Raw genomic sequence first — 26,103 nt, forward strand, 5'->3', positions numbered from 1 at the left:
GACCTCGATGATAGGGCGTTGCACGATGTACAAGCTTGCCAACCGTGGTCTGGGCCAAGGCAATGTAGGCAGAGGGCGTGGAGTTCTGAAGTTGGAAAGAGCACGATGGACACCTGCTGAACCCTGTGGAAGTCGACATGCGCTGGGGAGGAGCGTGACGACTGAGGACAGAGTACCTGTATGATAAAAAACAAAAAAGACAGAAGAATAAGTATCTGCGTGTGGAATTACGTGGCCGAAGCCAAACCAAGGAGCGCTGGTGAATTCGGGGTGTTCCCGTCGATGCGGAAAAGGAGACTGAGGTGTGGCGCTGGAGGCCTGAGTCAGGGCAGCGCATGCTCCTAGGGCCGCACCCCAGCGCGCCTCTAAATTTAAAGGGGAAGGTGGTTTTTTTTATGTCGGCCTATGCACAGCATGTGATCTAAGCAGATTCCACAAGCCTCAGAAATATATATATGTTTTATAAGGGTTTTGTTTGACAATATTGGACTAAAAATTTTACTTGCTTAAAAAGCCGAAAACAATCGCATATTTATACTTCCCTGTCTACTGGAATTACTAGTGTTGGACTCATTGTAGTTCTAGACGACTCTCACACCCTTCCCAAGACTAAGCCTTGCCGCTCTGCTACCTTACCTTGATTGGGTTTGGCAAACTTGGTCTGCCCTGTTAACCATAATTGGTTGGACCCCTAAAACCGACCTCCTCCCCGAGGGCGGACTTTGAAAATCCATCTTAACACTGACATACAAGTGTGCAAGGTGAGAGGCCAACACAGAAGCAGAGATATAGGTAATCCAACACCATGTACAGTGATAAGTACATGGAGTGTCACTTGCACTCTGCGTGTATCAGAACAGAGAAACAGTGAGCAATTGCGCTGACACAAAGCATTACTTTTATGAGCCCAATGCCGATCATCACCCCGGTTTAGGAAGAGAGCATCCCCACAATGATGTAGTAGCTTATTTCATGGAAGAGCCCCTGTGGGAGCCAAAGTCTGTACTGCAGAGTCTCGCTCATAATCCAAAGGTTGTCCAGACTTTAAAATGGCAGACCAGCGTTTTAAAGCCTTTGTCGCCACCAGAAGGGGGATCCTTGTTACAATCAAAAAACCCAATAGGAAAATGATAAACACCTGCATAAAGCGACTGGGAAGCAGAGCAAGGTCAACTCCGAGTAACATAGGGAATGAGCGGGGAAAGGCATCAATCCAAAGATTAAATGGATGATCACAGTAATCAGGTGAACTATAAAAAGAATGAGAACCACAAACATTTTCAATCTTTTCATATGGCTTAATAGCACTGTCATGGTCCAAGGCCCTCAGGCCAATCTCCTCCTCTTTGATAGGCGCTTCCCTCGCCTCATCAATTTCCTCTCATCTCCCCCCCTTGGCTAACTGCCCTCTCTCTCCTCCTCTACCCCTCCTAGGGATCTTTCTCCTCCACAGGATGTACCTCGGATATGTACCCCTCCCAGAAAGGTCTTTAAGGCTGGCAACCTTCTTCATATTGCCACTCTCAACTCTCGCTCTGCTGTCTCCTCTGACATCTGCGACCTCCTTGATGTCCTTGGTCTTACTGAGACATGGTTCATGGCCAGCTCTGTCACAAGCTTTGACACACACATATCTCTCTCTCTCTCTCTCTCTCTCTCTCTCTCTCTCTCACATAACTTAATTTCTCTCTGAGTGGGAGGACCTCTCCTGCTCCCTCCTGGCCTCTACCACTCAACTCCTCCACCTCGGTGACCTCAATAATCATTTAGACTCTCCTTGTTCCTCCTCTGTACTCTTCTGCGCCACCCTCTCCCTGTCCATCCTCCCCTCTGGCCCGACTCACTCTGCAGGACACATACTCAATGTCTTGATCTCCTCGGACCTCCCCATCCCTCGGACCCCTCTCCTCTCCTCTCTTTCCCCCAGCCAAGCCTACCACAACACTGCCACCTACCTTCTCGGACATCCGGCCCCTGAAGCATGTCAGCTGAGGCTTTTCGCCGCCACCTTTTCTCCCGCCCCCCACCTCTGGCTGTCTCACATCTTGACACAGCCCTGTCTCTGCTCTACTCTTCAATATCTGATACTCTTGATGCGCTTGCCCCTGTCATGAGGATCCGTTTGAAGTCCAAAGCCAAGTGCAATTCCTGGTATGACTCCGACCTAGCTACACTTAAACGTAAATGTAGGGTGGCTGAGAGGAAATGGATGGCTTCTTGTTCATCCTATGACAAACCGGCCTGTTGCCTGCTCCGAAGGCAATACCAACTCTCTGTCCTCACCAAGAAGAGAGTCCACATTCAAGCTTGTGTCTCTGCGGAATCAACTCGGCTAAACTCAAGGACCACATTGACACCCTCGCTCCGGCCCTTGCTGATTTTTGCAACCACTCCTTTGCCTCAGGATCCATCCCCCTCCGCTCTGAAGCACTCCCTTGTGCATCCTCTTCTCAAGAAACCCACAGCTGATCTTTCTTGTCCGGCAAACTATCGCCCAATTTCCATTACTCCCTTTCTGGGCCAATTCCTGGAAAAGTTGGCCATCTCTCAGCTTAACCTTCATTCCAATTCTGTTGGCTGTCTCCATGACCATCGGTCTGGCTTCAGAGCTGCCAGAAGCACAGAAACTGCTCTCCTGAACATCCGTGAAGATCTGCTCTCCAACCTTGACTCTAACATTCCCTCTGTCCTCATCCTCCTCGATCTTTCTTCTGCCTTCGACAAGGTCAACCATACCATCCTGCTCAACCGTCTCCGTGATAACCTGTGTATCACTGATCAGGCTCTGGCCTGGCTGACCTCTTTCCTCTATGATCAACCCTCCCAGGTCCAACTTGGGTCCTTCCTATCATCTATCTTCCTCTCTATCTGTGGTGTTCCCCAGGGGTCTAACCTCTCGCCCTGGCTTTTCCACCAATACCTGGCAACTCTGGGCCACTGCATTGCCATTTTCTGCTCAAATTTCCAGTGCTACGATGACACCACACAACTCATTTTCAGGCTGCCCTCGGCTACCTCCTCTCCCTCCCTCATCTTCGATTGTCTAACTGCCATTCAAGATTGGCGTGCTTTCAATGATCTTTGAATGCTAGTAAGACGGAGACCCTCCTCATTGGCACACCTTCACCCTCCTTTCCCCTCACTCTCTGCCGGCCTCCATTGACCCTCTTCCTACCCTCACCTGCAAGGTGAAGAACCTCAGGGTCATCTTTGACTCCACACTTTCCTTCTCCGCCCACATCTCTGTCGTCTCCAAAAAAGTCAAACTTCCTACTGCACCTCCTCAGAGGTACTCTGCCTCTCCTCTCCTTCCCCCCCCAGAAGCTCATGGTCTCCCAAGCTCTGGTTCTCTCTAGGTTGGACTATTGTAACAGCCTCTTTTTAAATTTACCTGCCTCTACTCTCCACCCTCTGCAACTAATCCAGAACGGGACTGCGAGACATGTCCTTGGCCTCAAGCCGCTGGGATCGTATCTCTCCAGCTCTGAAATCTCTCCATTGGCTCCCAGTGCATGCAAGGATTAAATTCAAAACCCTCTGCATTGTCCTCAAGGCTTTCTGGGGCCTGGGTCCAAAATACCTTCAGCTATCCCTCTGCAAATACCTTTTCTCTCGAACTCTTCGCTCCTCTACCTCGAACTCCCTCACGGTCAGTCGCTTCTCAAAGAAACAAGCTGGGGGTAGGTCTCTTTCTTCGGCTGGGGCCTCCGTCTGGAACAGCTTCCCTGCCACTCTGAAACTTGAGGAGAACCATCTCTGGTTCCGGAAGCACCTCAAGACCTTCCTCTTTGCTTCTGCCTTCGTTTCCCCTGTCCCCTGCTGATCTGTTCTCGCTTGGCACCGTGCACCTGGCCACCCTCTGTCCTCCGGACCCAGGAACCTGCTCACCCTGCCACCCTCCCGCACTGCCTCCGGGCCACCCCTTGCACTGCGGTCTGTATCTGTACCCATACAGTCCCCCACCCCTTTTTTCTTCCTGCACTTATCAGACCTACCCTGTCTGCTGCCTTAAACCCAGCACTTGCCAATTGCTGGCTGGGCTACCACGGGTTCTTGCCTTTATTATTATGTATCTGTTTCTCCTTTGCTCCGCACTTTCCACTTCTCCCCCCTTCCATGCACTTTCCCCCTCCCCCATGCACTTGCGTGTTCTCAATGTCACTGGGCCTAGTAAGATCATTGTTTTGTTCTCCCCTGTTCCCCTCCCTTGTCGCGCTCTGAACACTTGTGTACGAGCGCAATAGAAATAAAATATCAATATCAATAAGAAAGGCCCCAGAAGCAGAAGAAGCTGTAAACCTTATGGGGATCAGAACTCTGGTACTGGCAGGAGCCAGAAACCAAGGCGGCGGACCAAGAGCATGTTAATGGCATGTTAATGGATGAACGCTTTTGACCCAGAAGGGCAATCTGTGTCTGATGGATTGAAATATCATTCTGACAAAAACTTAAATGAGGGAGGCCGGTGAGGGTGCACAAGAAATATTTGTAGGTAAGAGTGTGCCAAGGTAATCCTTAAGAGCAAGGCAAAGTAAATATTTACTGGCATGAGTTAGTTAAAAAGCAATGAGGATGCTATATCCCCAAGGTTTGCATAGCAGCATTCTGCACTGCCAGAAAGTGAGCAGGGCATTATGTCCCCAAGGCTGGTAGATAAGAGAATCCTAGGAGGACCGGTGATCTCTTAGTCTCCTTCACCAATTTAGGTGAGGCCATTCGGGCGTGGCTAGCCTGGTTTACCTTCCAAATGAGAAGACACCCTAAGACAGGGAAACATAGGGGAGAGTACATGTGTATTTAGTTAAGCCCTATGACCAGTTGTGTTAATCATTCAGACACTTTGCATAGGTATTCCGTTTAGATGTGTTAGGAAAATCCCCAATAGTCCATAGGAGTTCATCCTGCCTAATACACTGTTTGCTATTAAAGGTATCTAATCTCAAGTAAACTTGATCAACAGTAGAATTATCTTAATAATCAGTGTTATACAGTGGTTAGTGGTGCATTGTTCCCATTTCTAAGTGCTGAATTGTTTTTACCCACTTTAAAGGTATGCAATAACCATGTGATTTGCTGATTTACTTCATAAAAAAAAAATTAAAAGGCAAGCGCTCTTCCAATACTTTCCTTTGTAAAGAAAATAATTAAACTTCTAACATCTGAAGTTGAGGATCCGTCGAGCTACAAATATTGTGGCCAAATGAAAAATAAAAAGGCAGTATGGTCGTGTGATAGGATTATCTAAAAAAAAAAAAAAAAAAAAATACCCTTACTTCAGCTTTATTTCTTCCTTAAATTGATAAGTATGCACTCATGTTTGATTCGGCTATGAGCTGCATGCTTATAAAATCATCAAGTAATCTACCGATCGGAAGGCACATGCATTTTGGCAATGTGAGACTTACTGTTATGATGTGTATTGTGTCCAAGATCAAACCTGCTGAACCAGGACATAGGATGATTAATGCTAACATGAATCAATTGCTCTTACAGTGCTCCTCAATTGCTCTTATTGTGCTCCATGCTTACAAAGGTTTACTGATTAATTAGGTTTATAAAGAAAACAATGCACACTTACTTGAAGCGATAAATAAAATCCATCTTCTGTGCCTGTCTGATCAGCCCAAATTTTTGTTGCATCCTCCCAAGACATTCCTCTCTCTACACTTATCTATAGACGAGAGAAACAACTGATGAATGCAAATATATTTAACCGCAGCAATGACTTGACTAAAACATGTTTCCAAAATGAAGAGAGAAAAATATCACAAAATGGAAAAGGGTTGCATAACATGGTCATTTTCATTCTGCCAATACCAGGACATTTATTGTTTAACAGCTGTTGTATGTTCCAAATTCTATTCATGTGAAAGGGTACATTTATTAGGAGGGCCAGAATATATGAACTCATCCTGACATTTGATACAACTTAAAGGCCAGATTTTTAAACAGGGCTTTTATAGAACGATCACAGACCGATCAACAGTGTCACTGGTGGGTCAGATGTAATAACATTACATTTATATTGCAATTGAGACATTTGAACAGATTTCTAAGCAATAAAGATTGGAACTGAGGTGCAGACAGTAATTTGTCCAGCATCACTCTTCTATATATCATTTTTTAGATGTGGCCATCTTCGCTACTTGATCCAGTTCCTGGGGGTGGACCAGTGCCGGATGATCACCTAAATGAGGGGGCCTGAGGGAGTGGAAGTGGGACACTGACGGTTGAGACGCGGTACCCCCTGACCTATAACACCTTTTCCCCATCCTACCCCGTAGGATATTCAAAAGTTCACCCCCACCCCTTTCCAACACAAACACTTTCCTACACAGTGACAGACAACGGACTAACACCAGAGCCGTTTACCTGACATGTCCCAAAACAAGAGCCAGGCATAGTCGGGCAATTGAAAATAACTACACGCACCTGACTGCCCTTTCCCTTCCCCACAGGGATAAAAGGCACACTTCGAGCAAGGCCGAAAGCACATTGAAGCAGCTATTCCGGACCAGCAGTTCAAATGGATGAGAAAGGCAGAGAGACCTGGAGGGACGACGAGGAGGGAATTGCCCTTTTCAACTCCGACCCGCGAAGCCTCCGAAAGGGAAATCATAAGACTGGGAAGTCCAGCTTCCGTGTGGTGTGAAAGGTGTCAACAGCACATAGGCCCCTCCTGCGCTGATAGCTAAAGCGGGGAGAAGCGCTTGCTGCCGGGGTGCCATCCTTGACTCCCGAGAAAAGAAACTCCCAACAGTTCAGCAAAGCCGGTGAGTCGAAGGAGACAGATAGAAAAAACAAACTGTGATGGGCCCAAGGTTGCAGGCAGCAACCTTGTTGAACAAAGAACTTGTTTAACTGAACTTTAAAGAAACCCTAGTAAAGGGTTCAGAAGCACAGTGGTCAGGCGTTGCAGGGGCGCTCATTCGAATGACTCGGACTGAAGCCCCTTTGGGTTGTGTTGTCTTGTTAAAACTACAAAAAACAAGAGGCCTTAGTAGAGGCTAGTGTGAAGTGTTAAAGTGGTCCTACGAAGGTCGAGCAAAACCCCCCACACACTTGAGTCTTTTACACATTGGAGAAAACTGATTGAACTGTGAAACTGGCAAATGTGAACCCGACAGAGGGATGCCTGCGAGTTGAGGGTGAACAGTGATATACCCGTGAACATTTTGGCTACAAGCGTGAACCCGGCTGATGATGTACACAATGGATACTTGTCGAAAACAACATTGATACTGTTGAATGATAAGTTTGAGTGAAAAGCTGTAGTGAACCCGATTGAGGGAGGCTAATGTTGTAAGAAGGATCAGAGCCCGGTGGAGTGGGCTCCAAGGGACGGCGAGCAATCGCTCAACGTGAAAAGATTACCAAAGGAACTTTTGTTTATCGTTTATGGTACAGCAGGCCTTCTAAGGCACAAGACATTGGCATGAAAGACACTTGGTCCCAGAAGGTCCTGGCATCGTTGAAAGGAACTGTAACCTTGTGCTGGCTAGGCCCAGGAGTGTGCTGTGCTCAAAGGTCCTGCCTTGTCCCGTGCTAAAAACGTGGGGAAGGGCGATCCCAGGCATACCATCCTGACTCATTATTTGGTGAACACTACTTTCTTTTCTTGAGAACATTGTCCCACACTATTTTGTAAATTAGTTGTAAGAATTGGCAATAGTATTATTTTTAGTATACGCCATTTTTATTTGACAAGACGCCACTAGGACTGCCTTATTATTTATTTGATGGTCGTAGCTTGCTCCCATATTAGATTTAGGTTTAGACTATGCGTTTTTCTGACCCATCATACAGTTTAATAAACATCTTTGAACTGTGATCACTTGTGTCTGTCTTTACTGTTGCCACTGTGAGTTCCCTACATAAAGCACAGCAAATGCTGGGTGGCTTTGCTCAAATTTATTGTACATGGAAAGAGAAGAAAACCCACTTGTCCAAAAGTGCATCTACCAAAGAGTTCCTTCTGTCTTCTCCCTGGAGAAGGGGGGACACTTGCTTTTCTTGGCCGTGGTAAAGAGCTCTACCTGGGGGTGGACCTACTGAGCAGTAACTGGGAGCTTGATCTCCCACTCATTTCCCACAAATGTCAATGTGCTGATGAGGTCAGCCTCTGAATTGAGCGGTCCCGGCAGATGAATTGCCTTCAGGAAAATTTGATGATTGACTCACATTTCTCTACTACCAAGAGGCACGGGTGGGGTTTAGCCTTCATGCTTGTTCAGGTAGAATATGGAGGTTGGATGAGAACTCTCTTCCAACCAAGTACTAGCAGGAAGGCTTTCAAGGTTTTGAATATTGCCTAAATTTCGAGGATGTTGATATGGAGATGGCGCTCCTCTTGGGACCACAGGCCATGAGTTTTGAGAGGCCTATAAAGTGGCTACCCACCCCCCAAATCCCATCCCTGAGGGAGGACTTTCCAGTAATCTCTGATGTTCTGAAACAGGAATGTGCAGGTATGTGTCTATTAAGAGGAATTTCTAAAATCAACCCTGGTGGGCAGATTTTAGGCGGCCACCCTAGTTATGGTTAACAGGTGTTGGGCAGAAATCAGTGCGGTTCCCTTAGGGACCACTGCAAAAAGTTTAAGACCACAGGAGTAAGCAGTAAACCCAATTGGTAGCAGTCTGTACCACCCAGTTCTACCTGGTAGCTGTGGCTGAGCAGTCAGACTTCTCCCAAGAAGAGTTAGGCAGTATATAGAGTTTACACAATAGGGCCAAAAATACAGTTGAACAAGCAAACACTGACCAGAGCTTTGGTATTAAAAGTATATCATTATTTATTTAAAGAAACACTTATGAAAATACACTGGCACTAATATATCAAGCAAGTTCAAACACAGTCACTATAAGTATATTCACCTCCCTAGTTAATTATTCGACAAGTCTAGGTTAAGACACCACATATTAGCAAAACAGAGGTGAGCGCGTAACCTTAGATGGCACTCCAATAAATCGTTAAAAAGGGAGAGAAAAGGCAGAGTATGGAAATAACACAGTACCAACACTTAAGAAACCACAGCAAGTCAAGAAAGGCAGGGTCTACAGTAGAGCCAAAGTTCATAGGCCAGGCCCACTCTTGGAGAGAGCAAGGCGGAATGTGCCCAAGATCACACAGTGGAAATGCACTCAAAGTCTTTGCAGAAAATGTCAAAAGAGGTTGGAGCGGTTCAGAAAGGCAAAGTTAGCAGGTCTGAGGTCAACCCAGTTGGAAAGTCAAGGATTTACGGGACACCTTGGACAATCCGTTGCAAGGGAGACCAGGCGGGACACAGTACCTGAAATGGTGAGAAAGCTCCAGCAGTGACAGTTGTTCCTGGCAGCGGGTGCAAGTCGCAGCTTCGACCAGAGGGAGAGATGATCTCGATGAGGAAGAAAGCTGGAGGTCGTTGCACTGCCAGGGATGAGACCAGCCGCGGAGTTCACGATTAAAAGGTACGACCCTTTTATTCGCGGTCAGTGGTGAAGCGTGGCTACCCGGCCGCCGGGGTGCTTGGCATGGGCGATTCAACCATGAGACGTCCAGGAAGTCGAAAAAGGCGAACTGATTGGTCCCACCAGCTCAAAGGGAAGACGACTCTCCTGGAAGATCTCCTCTGTCATCGGGGAAGTGGTGAGTTCGTACAGCAGTGCTCCACCGGTGGTGTCGTCGTTGTAGATGGCTCAGCTTCTCCCCTCTTTGGATTCTTTGGGTCCTGTGGCGACTTCTGAAGTTCCAGTCCCCAAAGCCCTGCTTCTATGCAAAAAGACCCCCATTAAACAACCTAGCTGTCACTGAAACATGCTAAGTAGTGAGCTGGGCGGCTCACCACTAGGCCAATCACACAAGAGTGCGACTTGAGTTGCCAAGGCAACTCAGTCCAGGGTGCCTAATCCCCCTCCCACACATTCTGAAGACCCCAGACAGAGTGGCACCATTTGCAGGGCTTCTGTGCAGAAGCCTGCCAAAAAGTGGAACAAAGGGCTCGACTTGGGTTAGAGTTTCAGAGGCGAACACAAACGCCATTTTAAAACCGAGTTCTGGCAAAAAGACCCAACCGGGGAATTAATATTAAATAAATAACCCGGTGGTATCTTTAACATTGCACCAAAAAGTGGTGTGTTTAAAATCAATGGGAAAATCCCATAAGAAATATTCAAGCAAACACTGGCCAGAGCTTGGGTATAAAAGTATATAATTATTATTTAAAAACACACTTTGTAAAATACACTAACACTTTTAAAGAGTCTTTGCAAAGAGTTCAAACAAGGGTTGGATCAAGTCAGGAAAAGTTAGTTAGTAGGTCCCAAGTCACCCCAGGATAGAAAGTCAAGGATTTACGGGACACCTTGAACAGTCTGTTGCAAGGGAGATACCAGGCGGGACTCAGTACCTGAAATGGTGAGAAAGCTCCAGCGGGGGCAATTGTTTCTGGCAGCGGGGGCAATTGTTCCTGGCAGCGGGGGCAAGTCGGTGCTTCTTCTAGGGGAAGAGGAGATCTCTACGTGGAGGAAAGCTGGAGGTCGTTGCATTGCCAGGGAAGAAACCAGCCGTGGAGTTTCCCGGTTTAAAGGTACTACCCTTTTATTCGCGGTAGTGGTGAAGCGTGGCTATCCGGCCGCCGGGGTGCTTGGCATGGGTGATTCGACCACGAGACGATCCAGGAAGGCGTAAAGAGGGCAAACTGGTTATCGCCACCAGCTCAGAGGAAGAAGACTCTCCGGGATGAAGATCTTCTCTGTCGTTGGGAAGTGGTTAGACGGTTCAGCAGGGCTCCACCGGTGGTGTCGTCGTTGCAGGTCGGCTCAGCTTCTCCCTCTTCGGATTCTTTGGTCCTGTGGCGACTTCTGAAGTTCCAGTCCCCAAAGCCCAGCTTTTATGCAGAAAACCCCCATTTATCAGTCCTAGCTGTCACTCAAACATGCTAAGTGGCGAGCCGGGCGACTCACCACTGGGCCAATCACACAAGAGTGCGACTTGAGTTGCCGAGGCAACTCAGTCCAGGGTGCCTAAGCTCCCTCCCACACATCCTGTAGACCCAGACAGAGTGGCACTACTTTTGGAGGCTTCTGTGGAGAAGTCCGCCAAAAAGTGGAACAAAGGGCTCGACTTGGGTTGGAGTTACAGAGGCGAACACAAACGCCATTTTAAAACCGAGTCCTGGCAAAAAGACCCAACCGGGGAATAAATATTAAATAAATAACCCGGCAGTATCTTTAACATTGCACCAAAAAGTGGTGCGTTTAAAATGAATGGAAAAATCCCATAGGAAATATTCCAGTGGAATATTTTGCGTGGTATCCACTGCCACCAGCCAGAAACTCGACAAGGGGGACTGGACAGTGCCCCCTTGGAAAACAGACCCAGGGGCAATCGAATTACCCCTACCAGTACTTCCGCAATATGATGGTTTGTACTGGTTCTGTTCACAATTTGAGACTAGTAAAGCCAATGGTCACTTTACATGCCCTGGGAGACAGTAGTCAGTCCCAGGGTATGGAGTCTATGTTTGGGGGTCACTATGACACCCCTGTGTTACTGCACTGAGGGTGCTGTGGAACACACATACCAAAACCCATGAAGCTCTATGGAGTAAAAGACCCCATAGCCCATAAAACAGATTCACAGTCAAAGGACATTATCAAATCATGCCTAAGAGTGGGAGAAAAAGAGTCTCACCCTTAGCAGGAGAAAAAAAAATAAACCCCAAAAATCCAGCAAAGCTGCTGGGGGACTCACTAGGTTTGGGAAATTAGCCTTAACAGAGAATTCTCCCTAACAACAGGGAGCTCTGAGAGGTCAGCCAAACCCAATCAAGGTAGCAATGGTGAGCAGTCAAGGCTTAGTCTCAGGAGTGTGCGAGTGTGATCAGGGGCCTTCAATGAGCCCTCAAAGAACAAGACAATAATTCAGCTTAGGCAGTTGTAAAAATACAGTTTGTTTACAACACACTGAAAAAAGAAACTAGCAGGTAGTAATAGCACACACACCACCATATAAAAAATATATACATTTACCAATAGGTTCATTTATAATATATCACTAAATAACTAACCAGGTGAAACAAGCAAGTATTGCAGATGTAGGTAAAATGATGAGAAGAAGTCACAAGTTCAATTCTTTACACTTTTGAAGTCCAACCCTAAGATGTATGGGGCTTAGTGACCAAAAGTCATAGGTTCCGAAACAAGGTTTCTCATTGGAAGGTGTTATCCAAAGGGATGCAATGAACTTGTGGTAGTCTCAGAATAATTTCAAGCTATTTAAACTTCAGCAACAATTTACCAGAAGACAGCTAAGTTCTCCTCCCTCTTCCAGACCCAAGACAAACACAGGGGTAGGATACTTGACCCAGGTTTGACGACCAAAGTGAAGTAAGAGGGAGATGGGAGACAAAGGGCTTTGCATCCATTGTTATCGTATGGAGCGCAGGGGTGGGGTGGGGAGAACAGGCACAGGTAGGCTTACATACCTACACCAACCCTCGCCCCCTCGCATCCCCCTGAGACAGAATTTGACTGGGGTCACAATGCACCGTCTGGGAGTCGCTGTGATGGCGGTCTTCAGTACTTTGCTTGGGTGGGAGGTGCCCAGGGGTAGCAGATTAGAGTATTCTTCTGGTCGGGTGTAATTGCAAGATGCATGCCCAGTTGACGATGCAGACATCTTCAGGACACTTCACGGAATACAGGAAGGCGAAATCCAGCGACAGTCACCGATTGCATAGAGGAGGCCTTCCAGTCGCTGTCGAAGAAGCAGCTCCAGGACAGGTTCCCTTGATGCTAGGAAGGGGAATTGTAGAACAAGTTGGCGACCAAAAAAGATCCAGGCTTGAACGCAGGACAGGGACTATTCTGGGGAGGTAGACCACGAGGGAGCTGGTCAGTCCACCAGGAAGTCCAGGAACACTTCTGAAGGCTCTGAGGGGCTGGAACCTCAATAAGACATTAAGACTAGTCTGAAGCACCAACAAGGGTCTTCGGAGATCAGTCAGAACAGCAGGGCTTCACCGGGCCAATCACTGGAGGGTATACTATCAGGTCCTGAGCGGGCAGCTCTTCGAAAGATTCTTGACGCCAATGTAGATCTGAAGAATGGTAACAGGCGTCTCCTTCTTATCCAAAACTGGAGCTGAGAGCAAGTCCAAGCTCACCAACGGAAAGGATCTGCACCATTTTAAAAAGACTGCAGTTGTCCAATCAGGGTCAACTAGTGGTTTTATATCTGCCTGAGTAGCAGACTTTCTGGAACCAGGTATGTGGACAGCAGCTTTCCCAAACAAGTGCATGGCCTTATACAGGATTTTCTGACCTGGGCAGGCCGTAAGAAGGGTAAGAACAAGAGAAACACTCGTGGCATGGCCATTGTAAGCAACTAGCCACGTTTAGTAGTTAAACACAGTAAAGAAGAATCGGCACAAGTAAAATTTAGCAAAAACTGTAAAAATGTAACTGTTGCCACCAGCTTGTCGTTAGGCACATTTAAAAGTATCCAAAAAATGTACTCCTAGTTCATAGTCCCCTTCAATCCATCCTGGCGGGCGAACCCCAACATGGGCAGCGAAAAATTAAGCTTCACCATTAAATGTAGTATAGCACGTAGGGATCATGGCCTCGAAGTGGGAACTCCCCGCTGAGGCCCCGCCCTCCAGCGCCTCACCTCAGTCCCCTATGAACACCTTGCATGCTTCGATACATGGCTATGCTTATTACAAACCAGCCTTTGGCACAATAGAGGGGGAAGGCGGGTGGGATATATGGAGGAACGGGAACTATGGACTATGAATACTCTAATCACTACACTGAGTAGTGGAGCTGTGATGACCTACCTCATAATTAGGACGAAGCAAAAAGGTTCTTCAGAACCGCCTGAACAAACTCTACATTGTGCCAGGAGCTGGTGTCCAGTGAGTATTGCTAACTTAAGGCCGAGGGAGTGGCCCAAGTAGCCACCTTGCTGATGACATTACAAGAGGCATGTCTCTGAAACAAGACGGCTATGGCTCTGACCGCATGGGCATAAATCCTGTCATGAAAAGGTTTGCTCCTGGTCGTACACGCCTCCGAAATGGCCTGAACCATCCAACGGCAATGAAGCCTTGGAAGTTTGAGAGCCGGCGAAGGAGCCCCGAAAAGTCACAAACAATGCCTCGGACTTCCTGAAGGATTTTGTAAAAGAGAGATAAAGCTCGAGGTCCAAGGAATGTAGGGCCCTCTCTGTCTCCGACTGCGGGTTTGGAAAAAACACCAGCAGGTAGATCTCTTGATTCAGATGAAATGGAGAGGGCACCTTGGGCAAGAAGTTAGGGTGAGTGCCCAAGATTACCTTGTTGTTGTGAAACGTGGTGAAAGGCTCGCACAAAGAAAACAAATGCACCTCACTAACCCTGCACGCAAGGTTGAGAGCCACCAGTAAAACTGTCTTTAGTGTCACCAAGTGGATGTCCACAGAGGCCATCGGATCAAAATTGAGGTCCCAGACCGGGTGCTGCCTATGTACTGGTTGAAACAGCCCAGACAACCCCTTAAGGTGGGCCTTAACCACCGGGTTGGCCGCCGAAAACGCATGCTCTGGGGAATTCTTGCCACAAAATAAGTCGGCATCCACCTGAACTCCTGAACGAGCCAGGTGTGCTGAAAAAGCCAGTACGTCATCCAGAGGACAGGTGACAGGGTTAAGACCCTTGTCACGAGTCCAATGGCAGGCCTAGTCAATTTGCTCTTATACTGGGACCGAGCAGAGGGCCTCCTGGCCAGCTGAATGATGTTCCGGTTGTCATCCGAAAAACTGAGTATGTTGAATCCTCAGCTGGTAAGGAACCAGGCTGCCAGCAGCAGTTTGGTCGGGTCAGGATGTTCCACTGCTCTGCCCTGCTGCGTCACGAATCCTCTGCTGGAGATCAGAAGGTGGACTGGACCCTGGGAGCACAACTGCAGCAGATCCGAAAACCAGGGTCCCGAAGGATGAGTCTGCAACCGATCAAAGCCTAGATCTTACAGAGGGTCCATTGGAGCAGAGGGGTAGGAGGGAACACACATCTGCGGCCGTTGTCAAGACTTGATTGTCGTGTAGATTAAAGTGGCCTCCGTCCCCAAGTACCACACAGGGAGAGATATAAGAACTCTATGTGCAATCCTTGAGGCCACAGGTGTGAGATGCTGGAACGCCGGAACCACGGAACACTGGAAACCCCAAGGCCGCTGTAAGGCAAACAATTATTAGCACAAACAATCATGGTAACGGTTTGTGACAATGAACTGGTAGTGTCAGAGAAATGGTTTACCTAGGTGTAGTAGTAGAGTCACTGCTAACCACACTGGGGCCTGAGACACACTTGCGTGGGGGTGTAGGGGACAGCACCCTCTGTGAATAGCAATGGTGATCTCTGAAGAGTAAAGAGCTGGTCACCGCTGTGTGCTTGAAGTACCAGTCACTGGGCACACCTGTAGTTGATTGTGTGGTACTTGGCGAAACAAAAGCAACAAGAGGAATGTTCCGGGCTTAATCGTGAATCCAGGTAAGTTCGTGAGAAGAAAATAAATACCAAATCCAGGGAATGAGCAAAGAGGTCCGGTATAACAGTCCGTGGGTCAAAACAGCCAGAGATCCATACGAGAGGCGCCAAAACAGAAGGAGAAGACAAAGGAAGTGCGTAGGTTGAGGTCCGTGATCAAGATATGCCGAGAATCAAGGTTTGAGTTGAGCGTGCCAAACAGCGTCAGTAAGAAACAGCTGTGAAGCACTGTACAAGCGCGAGAACTCCGCTTTTATCCCGTTGCCACGGGAACCTTGTCACGTGAGCGCTGTTTCCATGTCACGTGACCCAAGGAATGGTTACGTGAGCGGGTCTTTCTTGTCATGTGGTCTGGAAATGAACGGGACTGCCTGGCTCTGCCTGACCCAATGCGCCAAGGAAGCTGCCAATACAGGTATGGATACAATCAGGCCCGATGATGACTTCTTCTCTAATGATTGGTACATACCACAAACGAGGAATGCGGGGCCCCACGCTGCCCCTGTCCTGCACATGAACTAGAAGTGGAAATGGTTGGACGTGCTGCCGGGACTCTAGCAGGTGTGGGGACATGATGCATGACAGAGCCCCCCCCTTACCCCTAATGGCCCACGACCCCGTGGGCAGGATGGATGATCAAGGTGGAAACGGGAAACGAGACGAGGAGCATGGACGTCCCCAGCAGGAACCCAGGACCGCTCCTCAGGGCTGTACCCCAACCAATCAACAAGGTACTGTAACCGACCCCTAAAGAGACGGGAACCCAAGATACCAGAGACCCCGTACTCATCGGGGGCGTCCAGGGAAACAGGGGCAGGAGGAGCATTGAGGCGGGTAGAACCAGGGCAAGGCTTGAGCAGAGACGTGTGAAAGACAGGATGGACACGCCAGGCTACAGCGATCGAGAGGGGGTAAGCCACCGGGTTAATCACCCTAGTCACCATATAAGGACCAACAAATCAGGGCATAAGCTTGTGACAAACCGGCAAGCGGAGGTGGCGAGTAGATAACCATACCCTGTCCCCAACAGAATATTCAGGGACAGCCGTCCGCTTCCTGTCAGCCGTGGATTTCAGGGATGCCTGGGCCTCTTGGAGATAAACAAGGGTCTGGGAATGGACAGTCGACAGATCCCTAACACAGGCAGCAGCTGCAGGATTACCAGACAGAGAAAGATCAGGGAAAGGCAGGGTGCGTGAGTGCTGACCATAAAGAGCCTAAAAATGGAGGAGTGCAAGGCGTTATTGTAGGCGAACTCGGCAAGGGGCAACACACGGAACCAGGACTGTTGGTGTTGCAACGTTAAACAACGCAGATATTGTTCCATAGCCTGGTTCACTCGCTCGGTCTGCCCGTCTGTTTCAGGATGGTAGGTCGAAGAGTAGTGTGCGTCCACTCCGAGCAGTTTAGATGGGGCTTGTCAAAAACGGGACGCGAATTGGGAACCCCTGTCAGAAACCAATATGGAGGGTAACCCAAACAAACAAAAATTGACTTGAAGAACAACCCAGCTAAAACAGGGGCGGAAGGAATCCCTGAGTAAGGAATGTAGCGGGCCATTTTTGTGAAAGAGTCCACCACCACCCACAATGTGTCGAACCCCTGTACCCGGGCCGGGGTATGTCAGTCACAAAATCCATGGTAAGAGTGTGCCATGGTCTTGGAGGTATGGGTAAGGGTTGCAGTAGGCCTAAAGGTCGTCCCCTACGGTTTTTACACTGGGCACAAACTGAACAGGCGTTTACATAACTGTCAACGTCCCGCTTCATCGAAGGCCGCCAGCACCAGCGCTTTAACAGAGCTAGTGTTCATCTCTGGCCAGGATGTCCATTGATGGCGGTATCGTGAGACCATTCTAATGCAAGATTACGGATTTCCGTAGTGGGTAACACTAATCTATTCTGCACAATGGGTAGACCATCGTGGTACACGGGGTCCCATTCAGACAAATGCTCAGGGTTCTGGGACACCCAGGTACGGATGGAGGTCAACATGGACAGGGGTGGGGTGCAAAGGCAAATTACGTTCTTCCGTTCCAGCAAGGTCTCGGGAAAAACCCATAGGGAAACAACCCCAGGGGAACGGAACAATGCATCAGCCTTCCCATTTGCTAAACCAGGTTGATGTTTGATATGAAAGTTGTAGGCTGTAAAAAACAGGTGCCATCGAACCTGTCGACTGTTGACACATTTGAGGGAGGCCATATCTTGCAGGTTGCGGTGATCCGTAAACACTACTATCTGATGTTTAGCTCCTAGAAGGTGATGCCTCCAGACTTGGAAAGCATCTTTTACTGCCATCAGTTCATTTTCTGCGACTGTATAATGTGATTCTGTGGGGGTAAATTTACGTGAGTGGAATGCCACAGGATGTAAACGACCAGAGGAAGGGCATGCTTGTGACAGAACAGCCCCAGAGCAAAGGAGGAGGCATCTGCTTCCACCACAAAAGGCAGTTCTGGGTCAGGATGCGGGAGGACTGGAACTGTGGTAAAGGCGGTCTTCAGAGACTCGAAGGCTCTTTGATGCTCAGCCAACCAGAGGAACAGGGCATGGGGACTAGTCGAAGCTGTGAGGGGGGGCTACAATAGATGAAAACCCATAGATGAAGCGTCCATAGAAACGTGCGAATCCTAGGAATGATTGCAGGGTTTTGAGGTTTACAGGTACTGGCAGTCTAGCACTGCTCGGACTTTTGAGAGATTCATAGCTAAGCCCCCTGGTGTGGTGTGAAATCCTAGGAATTTGACATTATCAACATGGAACTGACATTTTTCCAGTTTGGCATATAGAGAATGTTTACGCAGTCGGAAAGCATGTCACAAACATGTGTTACATGTTCCTCTATGGTATGAGAGAATACAAGGATGTCATCCAAGTACACAATAACGTAACCATCCAATATATCGCTAAACACCTTGTTTATAAAACATTGGAAAGTGGCTGGTGCGTTGCAAAGCCCGAATGGCATGACATTGTATTCAAATAAACCATGGCGGGTACAAAATGCTGTCTTCCATTTGTCCCCTTTACGGATCCGAACTAGGTTGTATGCTCCTCTGAGATCAAGTTTTGAGTACACAGAGGCATGTGTTAGTCGTTCAAGTAAAGGGGTGATGAGAGGTATCGGGTAGCAATTCTTTACAGTGATTGCATTTAGGCCACGATAGTCCACACATGGGCGAAGGTCGCCTTCCTTCTGTGGGACAAAGAATATCGGACTGGCTGCAGGTGATGTGGAAGGACGGATGTGTCCCAGTCGTAATGATTTCTGAATGTATGCCTTCAAAGCCCGATACTCAGAATGGGACAGTGAGTATATGCGGCCAGTAGGTATGGTGGATCCAGGAAGGAGATCTATAGGACAGGCGTATGAGCGAAGTGGAGGGAGGATTTCAGATGTCCCTTGATCAAATACCTCTTGGAAGTCATGATAAACCAAGGGAATGCCCGTAGCGACCGCCCCTACCACATGGTATCTTGATGCGGATTCCTCGGCATCATCCAAAGTGAGCTATGCAACAGTTCCTAAAACCTGTGACGGTGTTGCGTCTCCTTCAAGTACAGTGAGACAAAAATTCTGACATACTTCTGATTCAAAGTGCACTTGCCCTGATTTCCAAACAATAAGAGGATTGTGTTCCTTTAGCCATGGGATACCCAAGATGAGACCAAACTGTGGCATAGAAATCAAGTCAAAGGATATGGTCTCTTTATGGGTGGTTTGAATAACCAAGGTGATGGGAGCGGTCTGTTGCTTGATCGGGCCAGACACTAAGGCAGTACCGTCAACAGCCTGGACAGATTCCGGACGTGATTTATTCACCAATGGGAGATTCAACGACCTGGCCAATGTGATGTCGATGTAATTCCCAGTGGCCCTGGAATCAATGACAATGGTGACTGAATGCGTGATTTCTGGGGCTAGTTTCAGAATGGCTTGCACAACAATGGGTCTTATACAACCAAAAGCGGGTACTGAATCCGAGGAGGAACAAGGAGTGCACGATTTAGCCCTCGGATCTAGGATCGAGCTTTTTGAAAAACCTGGTTCTTCAACTTTGGGTGACGAAGACATTCCTTAACGAAATGTCAGTTTAGGCCACAACAGGTGTTGTCTGCCCTTGTACGTTCCCTTTCTGTGGAAGAGATAGGACTACGGATCCCTCCAACCTGCATGGGTTCCCCGAAAGAATCAGAAGATGGTGTGGTAGATTGTGTGTTGGAAAACCCTGCTTCGGCCCTTTATTCAGTTCACCGGGCATATACCTGCAGGGCCAGATCCAGCAGGTCAGGGCATTGTGTTGGTAATGAGGGGACGACTGAAAGTGCGTCTTTCATAGGGTTACTTAAACCTCTGTAAAACACCACCGCTTTCTTACTCTCGGGCCAAGCGGTCTCAACCGACAGCTGATTGAAACGAGTGATGTACTCTATAAGTGTGCCTTTTCCTTGACTTAAATCCAATATTTCTAGGCCCCGTGACTGGGTCTTATGTCTGGTGTCAAAAACCCGGGTCATCTCTGCTACCAACTAATCAAAATCGTATAAGGTTGGGCTGTCGTTTTCTAACAGAGGGTTAGCCCATGTAGCAGCAATACCTGCTAAATGGTACAGGATGAATGCTGCCTTAGTAGTAGAGTCTGGGAAGGATAATGGTCTGCACAGGAAATGCAGCTTGCACTGATTGAGGAAAGTGCGGAATTTCCTAGGTTCACCATGGAACCTCTCTGGAGCTGCCAATGGAAACGGAGTGGGAACCACCACGGGGACGTGAGGTGCACTAGGAGCTGGGGGCTGTGATGCAGCGTCCCCAAATTCTGGGTGAGCGGGGAGAGGGAGTTGGACACTCTGTATGGAATCAAGGCGTTGGTGAATGGCAGTGGTGGCTGCTGCCTTATCAGCCCGTAAAACCGTAATTGCCTGGACTACAGCGGCCACAGGGTCATCAGCTGAGCCCTCCATAATCTAGACGACGGGGGGCTTCATAGTCTGTCAAGACATGATTGTTGTGTGGATTAAAGAGGCCTCTGTCCCCATGTACCACACAGGGAGAGATATAATAACTCTCTGTGCAATCCTTGAGGCCACAGGTGTGAGATGCTGGAACGCCGAAACCACGGAACACTGGAAACCCCAAGGCCGCTGTAAGGCAAACAATTATTAGCACAAACAATCACGGTAACGGTCTGTGACAATGAACTGGTAGTGTCAGAGAAATGGCTTACCTAGGTGTAGTAGTAGGTTCACTACTAAACACACTGGGGCCTGAGAGACACTTGCGTGGGGGACAGCAACCTCAGTGATTAGCAATGGTGACCTCGGAAGAGTAACAGAGGTGGTCACCGCTGTGTGCTTGAAGTACCAGTCACTAGGCACACCTGTAGTTGATTGCATGGTACTTGGCGAAACAAAAGCAACAAGAGGAATGTTCCGGGCTTAATCGTAAATCCACGTAAGTTTGTGACAAGAAAACAAATACCAAATTCAGGGAATGAGCAAAGAGGTCCGGTATAACAGTCCCTGAGACAAAACAGCCAGAGATCCATACGAGAGGTGCCAAAACAGAAGGAGAAGACAAAGGAAGTCCGTAGGTCGAGGTCTGATCAAGATATGCCGAGAATCAAGGTTTGAGTAGAGCACGCCAAACAGTGTAGGTAAGGAACAGCTGTGAAGCACTGTGCAAGCGCGAGAACTCAGCTTTTATCCGGTTGCCACAGGAACCTTGCCGCGTGAGCTGTTTCCATGTCACGTGACCCAAGGAATGGTCACGTGAGCGGGTCTTTCTTGTCACGTGGTCCGGAAATGAACGTAACTGCCTGGCTCTGCCTGACCCAATGCACCAAGGAAGCTTCCAATACAGGTATGGATAAAATCGGGCCCGATGAGGAACTTCTTCTGTAATGATTGATACCATACCACAAACGAGGGCGGCGAGGGTGTGAAGGACCTGCACCAAGAGAGGCCTCAGACACGGGAGGATACAGCTTTGGTCTTGCACCCGAAGCAGAGGCGTCTATCTCAGATATACTGGTAGGTGCCGAGTCCTCAGCTTGACGATCGGTAGTCGTAATGCCCTCCTGACAACTGATTGCGTTCAGAACAGACTCTTGGAGGTGGCACGCGACAAGCCCTTACCCCCCTGGGGTAGAAGAAGAGGATGAACTTGATCACCCTTCCGAGGACAGCCTGGTAGGGGGCCCTGAGCCCCTTCGCTTGGGAGCCGGTAGCCAGGGCGGCCTTGGGCCTGGCAAAACCTGAACTCAAGGAACTGTGATCCGTGGGAACTCCAGGGAAGGAGTCGCTGGGCTGTGGAGCCATGCTGAACAGAGGGCATAAGTTGTCTTGACGAGAAGTCCTGGAGACGAAGTCCTTAAGGTGGGAAGGAGGAGAAGTGTGGAAGATCTCACTCCACCACGACAAGTTGTTCTACAATGCACTGTGACTGAGAGCGCTGCAAGTTGAGCATGTGTCCCAGTGGTGGTCGTGTCCCCTAACACTCTAGACATGGGGGTCAGTGTGGGTCAGAGTTACTCGTAAGTTTCTTTGGAGTGAGTGTTCCTGTGTCCATGTTTGGTTCTATTATATGCTTCTGTCACACATCTGTCCGGGTATCCTCGCTCATGGAATCTGTTTTTTAATGGGAGACATTCCTCTTCAAAAGCATTCTGTCTGCAGCAATTCCTTCTTGCCCTCACGTATTCTCCCATAGGGATGTTAAATATTGTGGATTTTCGATAACAACTGCTTGCGTGCAGAGTTGAATTGACTTCTGTGCCCTTCCTGAACACTCAATCCAAAGAAACTTACGAGTAACTCGGACCCACACTGGCAAGTGGGGTTTATAACAAAATACAACAAGGAAAGTCAACAGATTAATAAGATACTGCATAAACATTGCCATCTTTTGAAACTAGATGAACACATTAGACCCCAAGTGGGGGACAAACCAAAAATTATCTTCAAAAAAGCAGATACTCTAAAGTCTAAACTGAGCCCATCACTCCTACCAAAGATCGAAAGGAGCAACATCAGAGCATGGACTCTACCGTCCATTAAGGGATTCCGTAAATGTGGAAACTGCACAATGTGCAAATTTGCAAATGATCAACAGATATCTTCAAGGATTCGAATGGCAAATAAATTAAAATCAAACAGACCATTAATTGCCGCACCAAATATGTAGTATATGCTATACTATGTGTGTGCAACAAGATATACATCGGAAGCACAATTAGAGAATTGCGGACAAGAATAAGGGAACACATGGCAAAAATTGGGAGCCAAGATATACGCCTACCGCTAGCAGCGCACTGGCAGAAATTTCATCAAATGGAAAAGAAAAGTGACCTGAAATTTATTGGACTGCAGCATGTACAAATGGGCAAAAGAGGAGGAGATAGAGAGAAAGCACTACGACAAGCAGAAGCAAGAATTATCTGCAGATTTATTAGTACTGGACTTAATACAGACAATGAGATGGTGTCATTTCTCTAATCAATGGCCTTCTGAATGTGTGTAAATTGATATTAGTTCATAAGACCTTGGAATCTGTAGAAGAGAACCTTTCTGCCAATCGAAATGTATTTTTGGAATATATAGAATGGCGACCAGAATGAGTCACCAAATAGACATAAAAGGCACAGGTGCAATAAGAACTGGACTACTCATTAACATACACTAGATTGGATGATAATTATTAAATGTGATTTTGGGTGTAACTAAACATGTGACCTTTAATCACTGCCACAAACACTTGTCAATATCACCGACATTTACTAACCATGTGTAGCACTTACTATGCATTTCAGATTTAATTTCTCCAATATAGATACTGTTGGGCTTAGAAGTATGTGGCAAAGCAATGTTAAAAAAAAACATTAATAAACTCCAGTTATGGCCTTAGTTCAATAATTAGTGAAGATTGGGGACTATACAATAGGACGAGATGGTACATATGGTAAATGGGAGCCCAAAAAATGGCAGCCGCTATTTGCAGCAATCCGTAATGAACACAAAGGTAGGACTCAGGCTTCCACCGTTGCCCGAGCAACGCGAGTAGGCAAGTTTGTATTAGCCTCACAAGAATGCGAGAGCTAACACTAAGCCAGCGCGAGGGACGCCGGAGGGGCACACGGAACAGGTAAGAGACCGTCTATCTAAATATGAACAACTTAGAGTGCGTAGACTAATATCAGCATCCTATACGAATTGCCTCATGAGGAGTGTATTACCTGCCAATAAATATACGATAACAGCTATTAACCAATTGCACGTGATTGTGAAAAGACAGTACAAGATTCTAAAGTAAGCAAACCTCACGACCGTTTGAAGTTGAAGGTTCGAACAACGCGCAATGATACCAGTGCACAGACATAATATGATGCAAGTACAGCATATGAGTGGAACATAGAATACAAAATAAGTGAAGGTCACTCTAAATTAGTAACCATTAATGCAAGATGACTCAATGCAAATCGTTGTCAATAGAGCAGTAAAATTGCCCGTAATAGATACTAAATATGTACAGAGTAACGGTAATAGATAAACATGTGAACAATAAGAGCACAGATAGGACGTTTACTGTAGAACAACGCAACTTACCAAGATTTAAAGAGGTACAGTAATTAGAATACACAGGAACCCAATGTTACTAATATAACTCTCAGGCAATGCAATAACTAGAGGGATTGAACACATTCTTATTTTCAAACAGGGATTGTACCCTTATGACTGGGTTTTAAACCCAACAACGTTGGTGACTGTTAAAAAGCTATTAAGGTATGTGCAACAGTAATAACTCACGTATCCGTATGAGACAAATATGGATGGGTGTATTCAATGATTGTACGGAATGTTAATTGATTTATATATTATCATGTTCATATATACATATATTGTCTCCTTGCTCTGTGTTCTCTTCAAAATAATACCTCACAATCCTCCCTGTCTCCATCCCTGAATCTCTTGTGTTTTATTATTTTATTGTTTTTTTTGTGTTGTGTTTAAATTTGAATGACAAATTTGTTTATTTGCTGAACACGATTTATTTTTTGACAATGTGACTAGCTATGCTAATGCTATCAGCCCTGATTTGAGGAAGGCTTTCAATAGCCGAAACACGTGTCCTCAGTAAGGGCACCAATTAAACCGAGTAAAGCAACATTACAAGAGTGGCACATTTTTCTATACTCTCAGTATGTGGACATAATAGGTTCCATAGAAAACTATGGAGTGAAAGTTGCAAAAAGAAAATGTTTCCCAACAGAGTCCCTGAGGACCACGGTGCAAAATCAGTGGTCTGCTTGAACTGATCCCATGATCTGAGCAGGTGTGACAATCTTGACATTTTCTTTGGGGAGGAAAAGATTGACGGTTGAAAGGTCAGATTGCCAGAAGGACAGCCTGGTTCTTCTTGGGCACAGCAAATAGACACCCAGGTCCCTCTGGTCCAGGGGAAAGACTTCTATGGCCTCCAAAAAGAGGACCATGTTCAACTCTTCCAGAAGAGGGGTGGAACCCATTTGAATGAGAAGTGAGAGTGAGAAGGAATTAAAAGACGGTACACCTTGGAGCGTGTGGACAGTGTCCAGGGGGTCCTGGGAAATGGTCTGCCAGTGTGCAAAGTGATGGGAGAGCCTGTAGTAGAGTTGTGGTGTGTGGATCTGGCTTTGCACGTCTGTTAGGAATGATTTTCTTTTTGCTGCTTTCCTCGCATAAACGTCTATGCGATACCCTTTCTTTTTGCTTTGAACCCCTGTCCTGACTTTTTGGAGGCAAGTAAAGCCTTCTGCTTTACTTCACTTGCCTGTTTCTCATTCTTATGGGGAAGCTGATTGATCCCTAAAAATATCAGTGCTGAGAGAATATGTCTCTTTCTGAACGTCTTGTATTGTACAACTGCACACACTGCCTTACAGTGAAGTTAGGATATTTTGTATCCTTTCATCTTTTTATATAATGGCATTTTGTTTACTTTTACAATGGGCCTCAGACAATTTGGTGGCAACAGTGATATTTGTACAGTTTTTGGAACATTTTACTTGTGAACTTTGGCATCAACCGCAAATGGCTACTAAAGGTGGCAAGCACCCGAAAATGGCAGAGCAACACTTTTTTGGCTGCCTTCTCAGGTCAGGAAATGCCATATATGGAATGCCCTTTCCCGGGGAAAGCTGTGGCTTTCATGGGCTAAAGGGCGGTTTGTGTGTGGCCAGAGGAGGGGCCTGGGACGGTCTAGTCCCAATACGCATCCCTGGTTTCTGAATGTCTATTCCAGGGCAGAAGTTGTGGCCATCGGCTATCCATAAATGGTACAGATCCATACCCTTGGTGGGTTTGGGCATCCATCCAGCCCAAACTTTGGAAGTGTCCCAGAAAACAACTGGTGGACGGACTAGCTCTCCCCTGGTCTACCTTGCTACAGCTGTCGTCGCTACGAGTGCATCCTTGGAACTTTAAGGATCTTCAGCTAGTGTAACAAGACGCCTGCATCTTCATTTTCAGCCTTCTTGCGTGAACGGAAGTTGTGCAGGGCCTGCACCTTTGCTCGTCCATTCAAGATCATCTGCCGCTGTCTGATGGGGACTCCTGTTG

The 26,103-nt window shown here is 47.3% G+C and overlaps 1 protein-coding gene across 4 annotated transcripts in view; it reads right to left on the bottom strand.

Annotated features, from left to right (window-relative positions):
• SBNO1 (strawberry notch homolog 1) overlaps window positions 1–26,103 on the bottom strand; it is a 2,127,865-nt gene that overhangs the window by 422,623 nt on the left and 1,679,139 nt on the right. For all 4 annotated transcript variants that reach the window (XM_069619669.1, XM_069619670.1, XM_069619667.1 and 1 more), the window contains one exon: window positions 5,579–5,671. In XM_069619669.1, coding sequence (XP_069475770.1) covers window positions 5,579–5,671 — 93 coding nt within the window. The remainder of the gene's footprint in view (window positions 1–5,578; window positions 5,672–26,103) is intronic.

Source organism: Ambystoma mexicanum, chromosome 10, assembly GCF_040938575.1.
Source record: "Ambystoma mexicanum isolate Mex_15411 chromosome 10, UKY_AmexF1_1, whole genome shotgun sequence".
NCBI classification, from domain to species: Eukaryota; Metazoa; Chordata; class Amphibia; order Caudata; family Ambystomatidae; genus Ambystoma; species Ambystoma mexicanum.